This window comes from Salminus brasiliensis, chromosome 10, assembly GCF_030463535.1.
Source record: "Salminus brasiliensis chromosome 10, fSalBra1.hap2, whole genome shotgun sequence".
NCBI classification, from domain to species: domain Eukaryota; kingdom Metazoa; phylum Chordata; class Actinopteri; order Characiformes; family Bryconidae; genus Salminus; species Salminus brasiliensis.
The window spans coordinates 32,212,235-32,225,714 of NC_132887.1; the positions used below are offsets into that span (position 1 = coordinate 32,212,235).

The 13,480-nt window shown below is 39.8% G+C and overlaps 1 protein-coding gene across 1 annotated transcript; it reads right to left on the reverse strand.

Moving 5' to 3' along the window:
• Nucleotides 1-12,475, reverse strand: wdr20a (WD repeat domain 20a). The gene is made up of 4 exons (XM_072689841.1): nucleotides 12,212-12,475; nucleotides 7,759-7,941; nucleotides 4,402-5,724; nucleotides 1-1,125 (listed from the first exon to the last, which is right to left on the reverse strand). The coding sequence occupies exons 1-4, from the start codon at nucleotides 12,473-12,475 to the stop codon at nucleotides 1,072-1,074; spliced, it is 1,824 nt and encodes a 607-aa protein (XP_072545942.1). The 3' UTR covers nucleotides 1-1,071.
• Nucleotides 12,476-13,480: the final 1,005 nt, after the last annotated feature.

Genomic DNA, 13,480 nt, shown 5'->3' on the forward strand with positions numbered 1-13,480 from the left:
TATTCAAGATTTTTTTTAATATTATTAATATGTATAATTTTCTGCTTTAGAAATCACTATTTCCTTTAATGATGACAAAACGTCCACTAGAGTAGTACTGATCATTTGCTTTTGCCCCATTAATCACTGAATTACAATATTATACATATAATACAAAGCAGATTTTTAATCTGAAACAATATTAAAATAAATGCTCAATAGATACAAAGGTTTTTTTTAATCATTTCATATTTCTCCACCTTATACCAGTCTGTGAGTCCTTGCACACAAAATGTAAAGCCATTCTCATTCTCTAATAAACTATTAAGTGCAAACAAATTTTCTTTAATAAAAAAAAAAAAAAAAAAAAAAAAAAAAAAAAACTGATTGCAGCATCCAGCTTTTTCAGATTCAAATTTCAAGACAGAGGATATTAAAGCCGAGTGCATCAAGGCCATCCCCAAACCTTTCTTCTTTTTTGTCTTTTTTATCCTTTAAAGTAAAGTAGTTACAAAACAGACAACCAAAATAAAAATCAGTGCAAAGTTCTTAATGGGGGAGAATCTATTCCATACAAAGGAGAAAACAAAAATCTCAGGAAAAGGAATTTGGATGGAAGCAAGTCCTTGGATTCTCTTTGCCCCTGGTTTCAACCTCAGGCCCACCTCACCCCCCCACTCAATTTACTAAGGTCAAAGGCTGGTCTGAGGCTTAACTTATTTCCTCACTATAGCCAAGCTCCAAAGCAAAATAGTAAAATGGGTGTGTGAAGAAAAAAATAAATACATTTCTTCTCAAAAAAAAAAAAAAAAATCAAATAAAATAATAATAAAAAATTGGGGCAAAAAGAAATTTCACCACCATGGCCACAGTTCATCATTGCACCACACCATTTCCATTTGTGCACAGTAATTAGCAAGTCCACCATGCAAGTAGACCATGTGAGGCAACCAATAACAAGAATTTAAGAACTGAAAAGGGGGCGCAGGGCAAATAAACAAACAATGAAGTGAAGATGAAGTGAAGAGCAGCACAGGGCTCTCTATGTGACAGCGGTGTGATGCAGGGTTCTTAGCAGCAGAAATATTGTGGCTATACTACTGTTCCACTGGGAGAGCTGGCTTGGTTTTGGGATGACAATAAACCCTGAAAAGGAAGACAAAAATTTATTCGGGAGCATTTCCAAAGTGTTTTTTTTTTTTAGTTTGGAAAAAAAAGCAACATCAATGCAGTAATTATACATTTTACAAATATATTTACAAATCATTGCTAATGAAAGTACCTTTTTTACATTCAAAATATTACATGAATCCTAGAAATGTCAAACTTATGTTTTTAAATAGTCCCATTGGGAAATATACAAGTAAAAGATACACTTTACCCTTAGCGCTCAGCATGTTTGGTCACATGGAGTCTAACCAAAGAATCATGCAGAAGTAAATTACATGCCCAATACCGCTACTCAGACATGTAATATTCATGTAAACTTATGAAAAAGTATTTAGGATATTTAAATCACAGGTCATAGGTGATCCTGTCAAAGTCTGCCACAAAGCAAAATTTTATATGTTGCTTTGCATTCAGCACACAATAACTTTAAAACAAATGTTAAAAAATACCCTATGTTTGTCATTAGAATATTAAAATGCAACATTAGTAATAATTTAATTAAGTGCTTTATTTATCATCATCATCAAATGTTCTTAATGCTGAAATGTTATAGAATTTTTTATAATTGTATATATTTTTATAATTTTGCCATTAAAGTGACTGTTGACACAAAAGAAAGGATTCTCAGACCAAAGTGACTTTAAACAAATAGCCAGGACCAAGACACAGAACATCTTGTTCTTGTTTAACATTTTAAAGAATACGAGGTAAAACAGTGATACACCACCAAATATCCAGACAGTAACCTTTAGAAGGAAGCAGCTAAATCTTTGGGATCTATACGTTAAGTGCCTAAAGAAGAGTTAGATGCCTTCTATTTACCAAAAACTAAAGGGAATAAATGAATTAAAATGCTACTGTAGCATCTGGGTCATTCTCAAGCTCATTAAAACAGATGTGCATGCTCCATAAACTTATAAAATAATAAGGTAGCTCACATAACTTACTTTATATGGAACAGGCACATATGTAGAAGCAGCTAGAAGTTTATTTTTGTTTAATCATTACCCTAATTTGTCCTGGTGATATTTAAAAAAAGAAAAGAAAATGAAAATAAATAATAATTAAAAAAAAAAAAAAAAAAAAAAAAAAAAAAATCACATTACAATTGTTCACAATTAAATATTTATGAATACTAATATTTATAATTTTATGAATTAAGCAAAACCGATTTGTAGGGGTGGAATATAGGTACCTCAGAGCTGTGGCGCCATTATAAAACACTGCCTACACCCCCCCACCAGTTTTCATAAGTGATTTCAGACCAGATTTTGGTCTTGTTGTAGGGGATAGCTTGCTGACAACCAGACGACTATCAAGCAACTGATGCCAAAGCATCCACCCAACCCAGAAAAGGGAATTCCGCACTCCATCAAAAGTTTTATTGTCAAAGACTTGCATAATGTGTTTCTATGCGAGCCTGGCGTTTTTACCTTTGCCAGGGACAAAGGAAGACTAACTCAAAAAGCCAAAGTAAACCACTCAATATTTATTTTGTTCACAAGACCATCATTGAATTAAATTAGTGTGGTTTTATTCTGATGCAAAATAAAGAGTGTTTTTTTAGGCATGTTAAACCATGGGCAAGGGTTCGGGAAAAACTTTAAATACACAATAAATGCATTCTATGGTTCTATGGCACCTTTTAAAAGGTTTTACAATCCTACCCTCCGTGACTGGCCAGCCCAGCTACTAATGCTTAGTTTTTTTTTATTACAGCATAATTTTATTAAATTTTATAGTAATAAATTCACTTATGGTGGCAATTTGCTACATTAGCCTTTTTAATTCTTACTTAAACTTAATGCTGTTTATCTTGCATATAATTATTTAAAAATTCAGTTTACAAAATACTAGTGGCTGGCTACTATCGTTCATTATTTGTTAACTGCATTATCCTCATATCTCCATGAGAAAACTAAAGAAATAACATCTGAACACCAAACAAGTCTCAAATGAACAGATTTTAGATATATAAAAAATAAATGTTGTATTTTTGTTCAAATTAAATGTTAAGACAGAAGTTATTTTGTCTACCACGCATCCTGTTCATATGTAATCTGTTCGATAGTGTCATTACTTTGGGTTTGGGTCAATGATTAAGTAGATTTAATGAGTTAGATTTTATATCAGAATTATATGTTCATCCTAAATTATGTGGTGTATTACCATAAAATTAGAATTTTAATTTATTTAAATATTTAACGCACAAGAGGAAACCGCATTTTCTTATTTAAGTATGTCTTTAAAACCACCCCAAAGGTTATGGTAATCAGATAAATACAAAGGTAATAGAACAAATGAATGATCTAATGATGTATTAACTGTATTCTTGTACGGTTACATGTATTCTAATCTTTGATCCAAAGAATGACCCATATGTACTAGTACAGCTAACAGTAATGCTGGCCAATCTACAGATGTTTGCTGAAAAAACCTTCCATTATTTATTACTTTGACTCAACACACTGCATGAATGCACAGGAGTCAAAATAGTATATTCGGAGACATTTCACCAGAATACTCATAAGACGTGCAAATGCATATAGTTCATGACACTGCAGTTTTGCTTCTTTTTTTACAAAACGAAAAGTAATAATTAGAACAATGCAGAGCGATAATTTGGCTGTGTCTAATTTGTATGAGGACATGGTGTGCATTTGTTTATGGCATTTGAGCCTTTATAAAGCTTCGTTGTTGTTTTTTCTGTATTTTTATTTATGCAAATTGATGGAAGTAAGATAATACCACTGTTAATAAGTTAACAAAACAGTTACAAAATAACTAGATTAATTTTTATTATCCATTCCTGAAAAAGTATTTTGATCAGATCTGCAATGATGCAATGAAAAATAATATAATCTTATTGGTTTTTCAGACAACCAACCATTTCCTGAATGTACAATGCTGCGCTGTGGCACAATAGTCACGTATGTGTCGCCATGCACCAATATACCATAAAAATATATATTCTCCAAGGTTAGCAAATTCTTACATGGATTCAAGGTAACAGCCCATGAGTCAAACAAAACGTTGTGGGTGTAGCTAACGAGAGCGTAATTACACTTTAAGAAATTCCATCTCCATTTCTGTTTACCTGGCAGGGGGAGGAAAAAAATTGTCACTCAAACTTACTCACTTGACACCACTACAGATACAGGCACGATACCTAACTGTTTACGAGACGGTGTAGTATTTTGAGTGCAGAGGAAGACCAATTTTGCAGGCATTTTGGATTCAAAATGAACTTACCACTTTGCCAGGCCTCGCCCATGTGCAAATAAATCCCTCCTGACAAGCGGTGACTATACAGTCCTCTAGAAAGATGAGAACAGTGAGTCTCTCGTGTGCTATCTTTTTGCAGATGAGCGGCTCAAGCAGGGGTACATCCTCCATGCGTGGGCACAGCAAAGTGCCCAGCGTCTTGGCTGGGTCCGTTTTGGTTTTGGTGAGCAGGTTGAGCTTGTCGCTGCTCTTGCTGCTGATGTGGCCCATGCTGTGGTTGCGCTTGTGGTCCTTTTCGTGGTGGCGCTCTTTACGGTCATGCAGCGAAAGCGTGGCAAACTTGCTGACACCCGAAGCAATGGCGTTGTCCATTACGCTGCTTTTGCTGCCTGTGGTGGCAGCCGCAGAGTGCGGTAGGCTGTTGGAGCGTGGCAGCGGTGTGGGCAGAGAGTTCCCTGGCGTGTTCGTGCCACTGTTGTTGCTGCCATTCGTGCTGGGATTGTTTGTCGTCGTGACAACAGTGCTGCTCCCACCTCCTCCACTTCCTGTGGCTGGGGGACTGGTAGCATTCATGACGTTGGTGTGGGTCCTGGTTCGCGACAAGGGGAGGTGGGGGAACAGGATGTCCTCTGTGAGGTCCCACAGGCATAGTTGAGTGTCCTGGCCCACCGAGCCGAAGCGATAAGTGACACTGACCGGTCGGCTGTCCGTAGAGTTGCGCTTGGAGAGACGTGACTGCGTGCTGTTGGCCCGGTCACGCCCGAAGTGGATCTGATCCTGGAAGTCCTCGTCGCTCCCACTGAACTCCATGGGGTCACTTTCCTCCACACTGGTGGTGTAGTGGTCAAAAGCCACTACGCTCACCCACGACTTGTGGCCATGGCCCCGTGCAATGACTCGACAGTCCACAAAGGACCACACGGTCACTAGATCGTCCTCCCCACCTGCGACAATGTACTTCCCATCAGGGCTCCAACAGACACAAAGCAGTCCCCCAAAGTAACTTTTCATGGTCCCGTGCAACTCCACAGCATCGAAGTTAAACACGCGAAGGAAGCCATCCTGGCTAACACAGGCTAAGAACTTCCCATCTGGGGAAAAGGCGAATTCGTTCAGCGCCCCCTCACCTACCATCCACTTTAACAGAGGATTGCGTGTGGATTTGCTCTTGCACGTGTGCACAGCATAGTTCTCACCCTGCTTGAGCAGCTGGTAGTGAGGGGCTGTCGTGCCGCATGTATGCTCCACGTTATACAAGTACATGTTTCCACTGGAATGAGCTACAAGGAAGAGACTCTCAGAGCCTGGCACCCATTTTACACAAGTCACTCTAGATTTATCTATTAGTCTCTGAGAACGTGGTTTTAAGGAGGGTTTGTAGAAGGATGGAAGAAAGTGATGGTACAGGATAAGAAGGGGGGAGGGGGGAGAGAGAACATTGGTTAGATAAAGTCAACAACAAAATGAACAGTACATTGCTAAGAACTTTAGGTTTACAGTGCTGTGAAAGTGTCTGCACCCTGTCTGAATCTGTGCACATTTTTACATTTTAATTAAGCTGTTTATATTGTGGGTTGTAGTAGTGTATAGGTTGATTACGACAGGAAAATTGACACAAATGTTTGGCACATTCATGTCTTTTGTGTGCATGGTATTAATTATGCAAAATATTTAGTTGAGGAAAGGTGTTAGCCCCTGCCTAGTGCAACCAAACTGAAGATTTATTTAGAATCAGTGATTGGTACCTAGAAAGACTTCAGTTAACCAGCTTTGAGCAGTACACAGGTTGCCCAGTCAGGTACATAATGCCATTTAAAGGTTCAGGCTCTGCCCAACTACAATCAGTGCTAATGTCCAAATGGAAAAAGAAGAGCCATATGGCAGGAAAAGTCTCTGCGCGCTGTGATTGATAAAGCAGACTGAAGGGAAACTGCCACATGCAGACTTGCGTACTACAGGAAATTTGCACTCCACCTGTAACCACGCTGCTCTGCAGCCAGAGGCTGTGGGCAGGCTGGGGTCTTCGTCTCACAATTTAAGGAAAGTGGATCCCGCTTTTGTTAGAGTAACTGTCCCTACTGTCTAGAGGATTTCTACGATTCTGGAGCATCCCTATGAGGATTTAATTGCATTCACAGACAAAAAGGTTGGGGAGGTCCAAAAGGCATGTAAAACTAATTTAATCAGAAAATGGCTTCAGTTGAAATAACACCTTGCAGCCATAGCAAGCTCTCTAAAGTAAATCCAGATGGTTCACACACACACTTGCAGTGATCAGGCTTAATAATACTTGCACTGATGGTTGCATGGTTTGTTTAGCTTTTATTTCAATACTTGTTGAAGAAAAACATGTTTTTCTTAAATATGTTGTTTCTATTAACATATTAAGTAAGGAGCAATAAAGGTAGTCTTTAAAAGAGTAAGGATGTATAACATAATTTTGGAAGGGTGCAAAATGTCATTGATTTATCAACAAAATCCCCCCAAAATAGTGAGATATCATTTTGCAAATATCGCACAGCCCTGAGCTTGGGCACAACCTCAGGAATTCAGGTTAAACACTTCCACAGCATTGTACCTTTTACAGCAACATATGCATTTCATATCACAAGACACCATATACTGTGCAAAATATATGATTGATGTTAAATTATGTGGAAACTCAAAAACTGAAGAAGAGAAATTAAACGGTGTTGCTCAAAATCGTTTTGTTGACCAGACTAGTCGGTAGTGGTGAAAAAAGGGTCACAGACTCAGATTGCATCATAATTCAATATTGTATACTGGCTTAATGCACCTGCATTAAGTAAAGAGACAATGAACTGGTCCCCAAATTTAGAGGAAACATTCATTTCAAAATGTTAAGCAAGATTAGTGCATTGTCTGTGATTGAAGGGGGGGGGGCTGCTTCACCTGTGCTAGGATTTGAATATCAACAACGTTTTTGGTTAAATACCAGCAAATTCCTGGAAGCCAACGTCACACTGTCAGTAAAAATATCTGTTGATGAAGAGGGGAGACTTCTATGGCAGGACAGTGATCCTCACCATACCTCAAAATTCACACTGGATATTAGAGGTGCAAGCTCAAGTACTTAAAGCTACCTGACTGCAAAATCATTGAAATGCTGTGGATTGATCCAACAACAGCAGCGCATGCATGACAGCCCTAGAACCTCACAGAATTAAAAGCCTCTTGCAAGGAAGAATGGGTGAAAATCAATATATATAAAAAACTGGCTGCAAAGATGTTTACAAGCTGTGATGCCTAATCTTGCTTAAAATGAAAGAAATGAAGGATCTTTTGGTTGCCCAAATTTTTGCATGCCACTGTACTTCCTGTCTAATACACCAAAAGCAGCAGACCTTTTTCACAAACACTTACTTCTTCATTGAAGAGCTTGCTTGTCTCCTTCTTGATAGGGTCAATGAGCTGCACTTGGCCGGCTGAGAAACCCACCAACAGAGATACACTCTCAGCCGTGGCAGTAAGGTGGTTAAAGTCATGGCAGGTGGGCTGCGTTCCCTTGTATATCCTCTTGTCTATTGGCTTGCTTAGGTCTGCAGCCTACAGAAATTAAACAGATTGATGAGTATAATGATTATTTGCCTCCTCAAAAACATTTCCTAGAACAGAGTGTAAACATAAGCATTGTAACACAGAAGACGGACATTTCCTCATATAATCTAAAATGATATCCAGGTATATCTGGGGAAAAAAAACACAACACCCCCCACCATTTTAACCAGTATGGTGACCAAAACATGTAAAAAGGATTAAAAAAAACAAACGCTTTTATAACTGTGAATAGCACTGGTCAGAGTAATGGTGGCTGGACTGGTTATTAAATAAATAAATAAATAGATAGATAAATGATGCTGGGCTAATATTAAAAATAAGCCACATCCACTGACTTGTATATGTGGAGATTCATAAAGTTGCATCCATTCTTTTGGGTGTTCAAATACACTTGTGTTTTGTGCCAATTCTCAAAATTTACATAGAGGTTGCAACAACTAATCAACACCATTTGTGTTGGTCAGATGAAATTTGGCCTGCGTCTTTAACCCATCCGTGCAGTGAACACACAGATCCACACTAGAGAGCAAAAACACAGTGACACCATGAGCACACGTGAGTGGAGAGCCAATCGCCACAGTGGGTTTAAGGGCCTTGCTCATGGTCCCAACAGCGACAGCTTAGCGAACCCAGGGGTCGAACCCACAACCCTGTCATCGATAACCCAGCTCTCTAAGCATGGAGCCGCCACTGATCCCTGAAATTATACCATCAAGTTCGTTACCTAGCCTCACCCCATACCAGTTTGGAAAATCTCTTTTTAAGGTGCCATCTCTAGAAAACACTGACAAGCAATAATACAGTTTGAAGGGTGTTATCTAAAGCAAACTATAACCTCTGTAGCTTGTGAGTCATATACTGTACATTTACTGTCTAAATTATGATGGCATCCAAAACCTAGACACTGTGCAAGTCTTGTTCTGTGTGAAATGCAACATCAAAAAACTTCAGCAACGGGGAAAATAAAAATAAAATCCCTCGTTAGAGCACACTTTTTTAAAATCAGGTGGCAAATCAAGGGTTTTGTTAGCTGAACTGATGCAAAACAATTCTATGATGCATCTTGATGCAGATGGGGAGAATTCTGAATCAATTCACAAATGCCAAAAATATTTTTTTATTATGTGGCATGCACATAACAGAGGCACAAAGGTGAGCAAGTAAACCGACTGGCATTCTGTGCATTATAAGCTAGCGTATTGAAGCACTTTGGCTATGGTTGGCAAAAACCACAACCAGTTATTTTTTTGTGCTGCCAACTACTGGACAATTAAGCAAGTTGGAAAAAACTGCTGAAGAAAATCACTATTGCAGCATTTATTACCAATGATCTGCATCCGTATTCAGTAATTGACAACCAGGACTTTCGTGCCGTGTTTTCCACTTTGAAGCCAAGATACAGCAGGGTCCCATCTCTATATTTCTCTATTATAACTATATTTCAGGGTCACAGAGACCTCCAAACTCCTAAAGCGAGACAAAAACTGAATTATGGGTAAGCTGGATCAGGTGTTGCGTGGACATCCATTGCCACAGAATAGCTAGCAGCTCAAGTGCTCCATACAAGAGCAGCGAACGATAGCCACAAAGGTGCAGATATGGCTAAGCTGTGCATGGCTAAGCAGAGGAACAGCAGATCAGATTTAGTTTCAATTACCGATAACGCCCCAACATGGTTGCTGCTGCCGTTGTACTGACCGAAAAGCAGAAGGAAAGTAGGCTCCAGTCTGATCGAAACCATGTAAATAAGCCACAGAAGATTTGGAACTCCGTTCTGTGGAGCGATGTGGAAACAAAACTGAACATTTTTAGGCCTATGGATCAGTGGTGCGTTTGGAGGAGGAAGAATGAAGCATACGCAGAAAAGAACACCCTGCCTACAGTGAAATTTGACGGTGGCTTGCTGATGTTCTGGGGCTGCTTTGCTTCTTAGCCGGCACCTGAAGCCTGCACCTTCCAACAGGACAATGATCTCAAGTCTACCAAGGCTTGGTTTAGGAAGAAGAGTGGCAGACAGTCATCTGACTTGAACCCCATAGAAATCTTTGGTAGGATTTGAAGAAGGTGGTTGCAGCAGCAACCCAAGAACATTCATGAACTAGAGGCCACTGCCCATGAGGTATGGGCCAAGATTCCTCAGGAACACTGCCAGAAGCTGGTGTCTGGCTATGCATCACCTTTGCAGCAGGTCATAACAGCAAATAGGTGCTTTGGCCTAAAGTAACTGAATAATTCTGAAACTGTAGTAGTTATTAGTACCTGTTTAATTGCCTGACAGTTTGTACATTTTGCTAAACAACCCAATTCACGCTGGGGTTGAATATTTTTTAATACAACTGTATTTATGAGCCAGATTTGAACATGGGGGGGAAAAAAAAAAAACCCAAACACGCTCATTTTCAATTTTTCAGTTCATTTTTAAATTCAAAGCTGCACTAAGCCTTACTCCCAAGTCTGGTACGAATTTGACCACTGACACAGCAGCATGTGATAATGGTTCCTGTTACTCATATAGCACTGTGTGGCAGAGGATCCTTTTATTGAGATATCAGTGCGATATTGTAGTGTGTGGCACAGAAGTGCTGGTTCCAGAATCTGGCAGTACTGTTTAAATCACAGGTTCTTGGTCTTTCTGGAAAGTTGTATCACTTAAGAGTGGTCCTATTTCCTCCAATAGGATGCAATAAAAGGATAAGACAAATACATCCTTTGAGAGCCATATTTGCAGACACAGGCAGTCAACTTCAGATCCTAACAACCAAGAACAGATCTATTTTGACTCTCCGCTTTAATTCTTGTATATTTCTGTATCAGTGGCCCAGTATAAACTATGAATCATTCAGTGCTGCATATTCTTCTAGATGTAATTTTAAAAAAAAAATAGAAAATAAATGTATAGCCATGGAGAACTTGTGTGATCACATGGATAGTGGATTCAACTCCAGCCCAACATGTGTTTACTGACCACTTTTGACAAAACCATCTTTGGAGTGGCAAACAGATTAGTAAAATGACAGCCAAATCAACTTCCTTCCACAGTATAAGGCGTTTCAACAACGGTGCAGCTACCGAGCACTGCGATGAGACAGAATTATGTAAAATTAAAATCAATGCAATCATTAATACATAAAAATAAAACACTGGTCCTGTAGGAACAAACATTGCTGCTACAGACAGATCCCGAAATCTGAGACCATCAACACTTGGTTTTGACAGAATGGTGCTCTGAAAAGTGTGGCTGTATCCGGCCCTGTTTTGTCCCAGACAAAACTTTTTAAACTTCCATTCCTAAAAACTGTTGTTGTGCATTTATGGAAAATGAAAGATGGAGAACATATGATGCAACCTATCACACCCCCAATGCAATGGCATTTGGACAGTGAGGTAATTTTGCCCAACTGCTTCCAAACGCACCACTCGTTTAACGTCCATAGAGCAGCTCCCTTACTCAGCACTTGAAACGACACGTAATCCACATTAAACGACTGGCGAGATCAGTCTCCGTCAGCAGTATCGAACACACACACACACACACACACACACACACACACACACAAATCCTGAATACGGTGGTTAAAAGTTACAGTAAGCCATCCCTAGATGGAATACTGGAAATCACAACATTAAAAAGACGTCATGTCAGACTTTTAACCCCACCGTCATGTCCCTCCTTGTCTCGTGCCAATGTACGCAGACGTTAACATTCGACTCATAAACAAGCATTCACCGGCGTGCGTGACAACTCAGAAAGAGTTCAAGAAGACGAGTCCTCGATTAAACACGACCTGTGATCTCCATCGCAGTTGAGTCATTCGCTTGAGCCAAGTTGCAGCTAAGTTACCTAGCTAGCTTAGCTCACAGTGGACGACCCCGATATGTGCCAACATGAACGCGGCTAATGTTAATCCCCACACGGCAAGCGGGTAATTAAGCCAGCTAAAAGCCAAACATGGGTTCTCGGTGACTCGTAGGGATAAAGAGGGAACGGAAAGTGTTGGTCCTACGGTGTCCATGACAGGTGTACCTGACGTTAGGCCCAAACTGACAGCTTGTCGGTCGGCTCCAAGAGCTAAATTAGCTAAAGCAAGCTAACGTTAGCAAACGGTCCACGCAAAAAAAAAACCCCGCTGAGGAAAAGCAGCCAAACAACGACCTCGGCATTTCACTTGACTTTCACCAACTTCCGCTTTTTACTAAAGCCAGTCACTTTAATCGCACCCGCGAGAGAGAAACCAGTAAGAACCGACGCGTTGTTTACCTTTCGGACGCCTTTGTAGATGTAGAAATAGAGCTCCCGGCCCACATTGAAGCAGATTCGGTCGCCGTTGCCGGACTGGTCGTTCACGTTGACAAACGAAACCTTAACGGGATTGGAGCCCTGCGAGTTAAAAGGCACCCGGTTGGGGCGGCTGTACTCGGAGTGCGTGAGGAGTTTGTATGCGCCTTCTCTAGTCGTGAACTGAGTTTTGATCTCGTTCATCTCCTTCCCTCCTCCCTCCGCCGCCATCTTTGAAATTTGCATTCATCCTGGCCCAAGCCCGGATCTTACGCGCTGCGCATGCGCAATGCCGAAAACACAGGCTACTGCGGTTATTTAACGGAATGTTCGAACAGATAAAGGCAACGAGGAGGATCCCTTTATACTGTAATCATTTAATTTTATAGTAATAATCTTTTTTTCATAAATAACAACTACATTTAAACAGCTGTAAAACGAATAAAAAAAAACACAAAAACAACACCACAGAAACCATGCTTAGTTGATGCAGAGGATGACATGATGTTTATGTTTTCGCTAATTAATCTAACCACTACTTACAACGAGTATTACCATATAAAACATTCTTGTTGTAAATAAAATAATAAAACGACAACTAAACAATATTATTATAAATAAAACAATAAAATAAAACACAATTCTTATTATAAATGAAAGACAGGCATCAAGTGTGTAAAAATGATTCTGTTTAAATACCAGCGTCCACACGCCACATGCTCATATACAGGGTGAAAATATAAAATCAAATTTTATACATATTTTGTTTGTTTATTTTTTGTTTATTAATAATTTATTTTTATATGCTAGCAGGTCTCCTCCCGTATTTCTGTCTAAAATGTCGTATTTGCGAAATGGGCGCACATGAACGCCACAATCTCGTATTTACTAGTGAAAAACGTTATTTTAGTCATTCAGCCTCAACACATGAACACGTGTAGGCCATAATCGCTTTGGCTTAACCTCGCGCTCACGCCAGAAAACCAGATGTGCGTATCTGCTAGAGCTGCCTCGATGTTTCAGTAAGTGAAACATCGCTTTTCTAAGGCGTTCATGTTGTTTCCGATCAAAACCCACTTTACCACAAATCACGTCACACACGTCTTAAGTAGGATGACCTGAAGGCACCTTCAACCTCGGTGATCCTTAAATTTGCCCGAAGACGCTGGGTTCAGGCCCTTTATGGACCACAATGCCGACCAAACAATTACGACGACGAGGACATGCTGCAACAGGTAGAAGGCCTCCAGC

Excerpts from the sequence above, each read along its gene's own strand:
- wdr20a (XM_072689841.1), bottom strand. The coding sequence starts at position 12,475 with ATGCAAATTTCAAAGATGGCGGCGGAGGGAGGAGGGAAGGAGATGAAC. Across the intron at positions 5,725-7,758 it reads GCAAGCTCTTCAATGAAGAA|AGACTAATAGATAAATCTAG; the intron begins GTAAGTGTTTGT and ends CCACGTTCTCAG. Across the intron at positions 1,126-4,401 it reads GGGCGAGGCCTGGCAAAGTG|GGTTTATTGTCATCCCAAAA; the intron begins GTAAGTTCATTT and ends CTTCCTTTTCAG.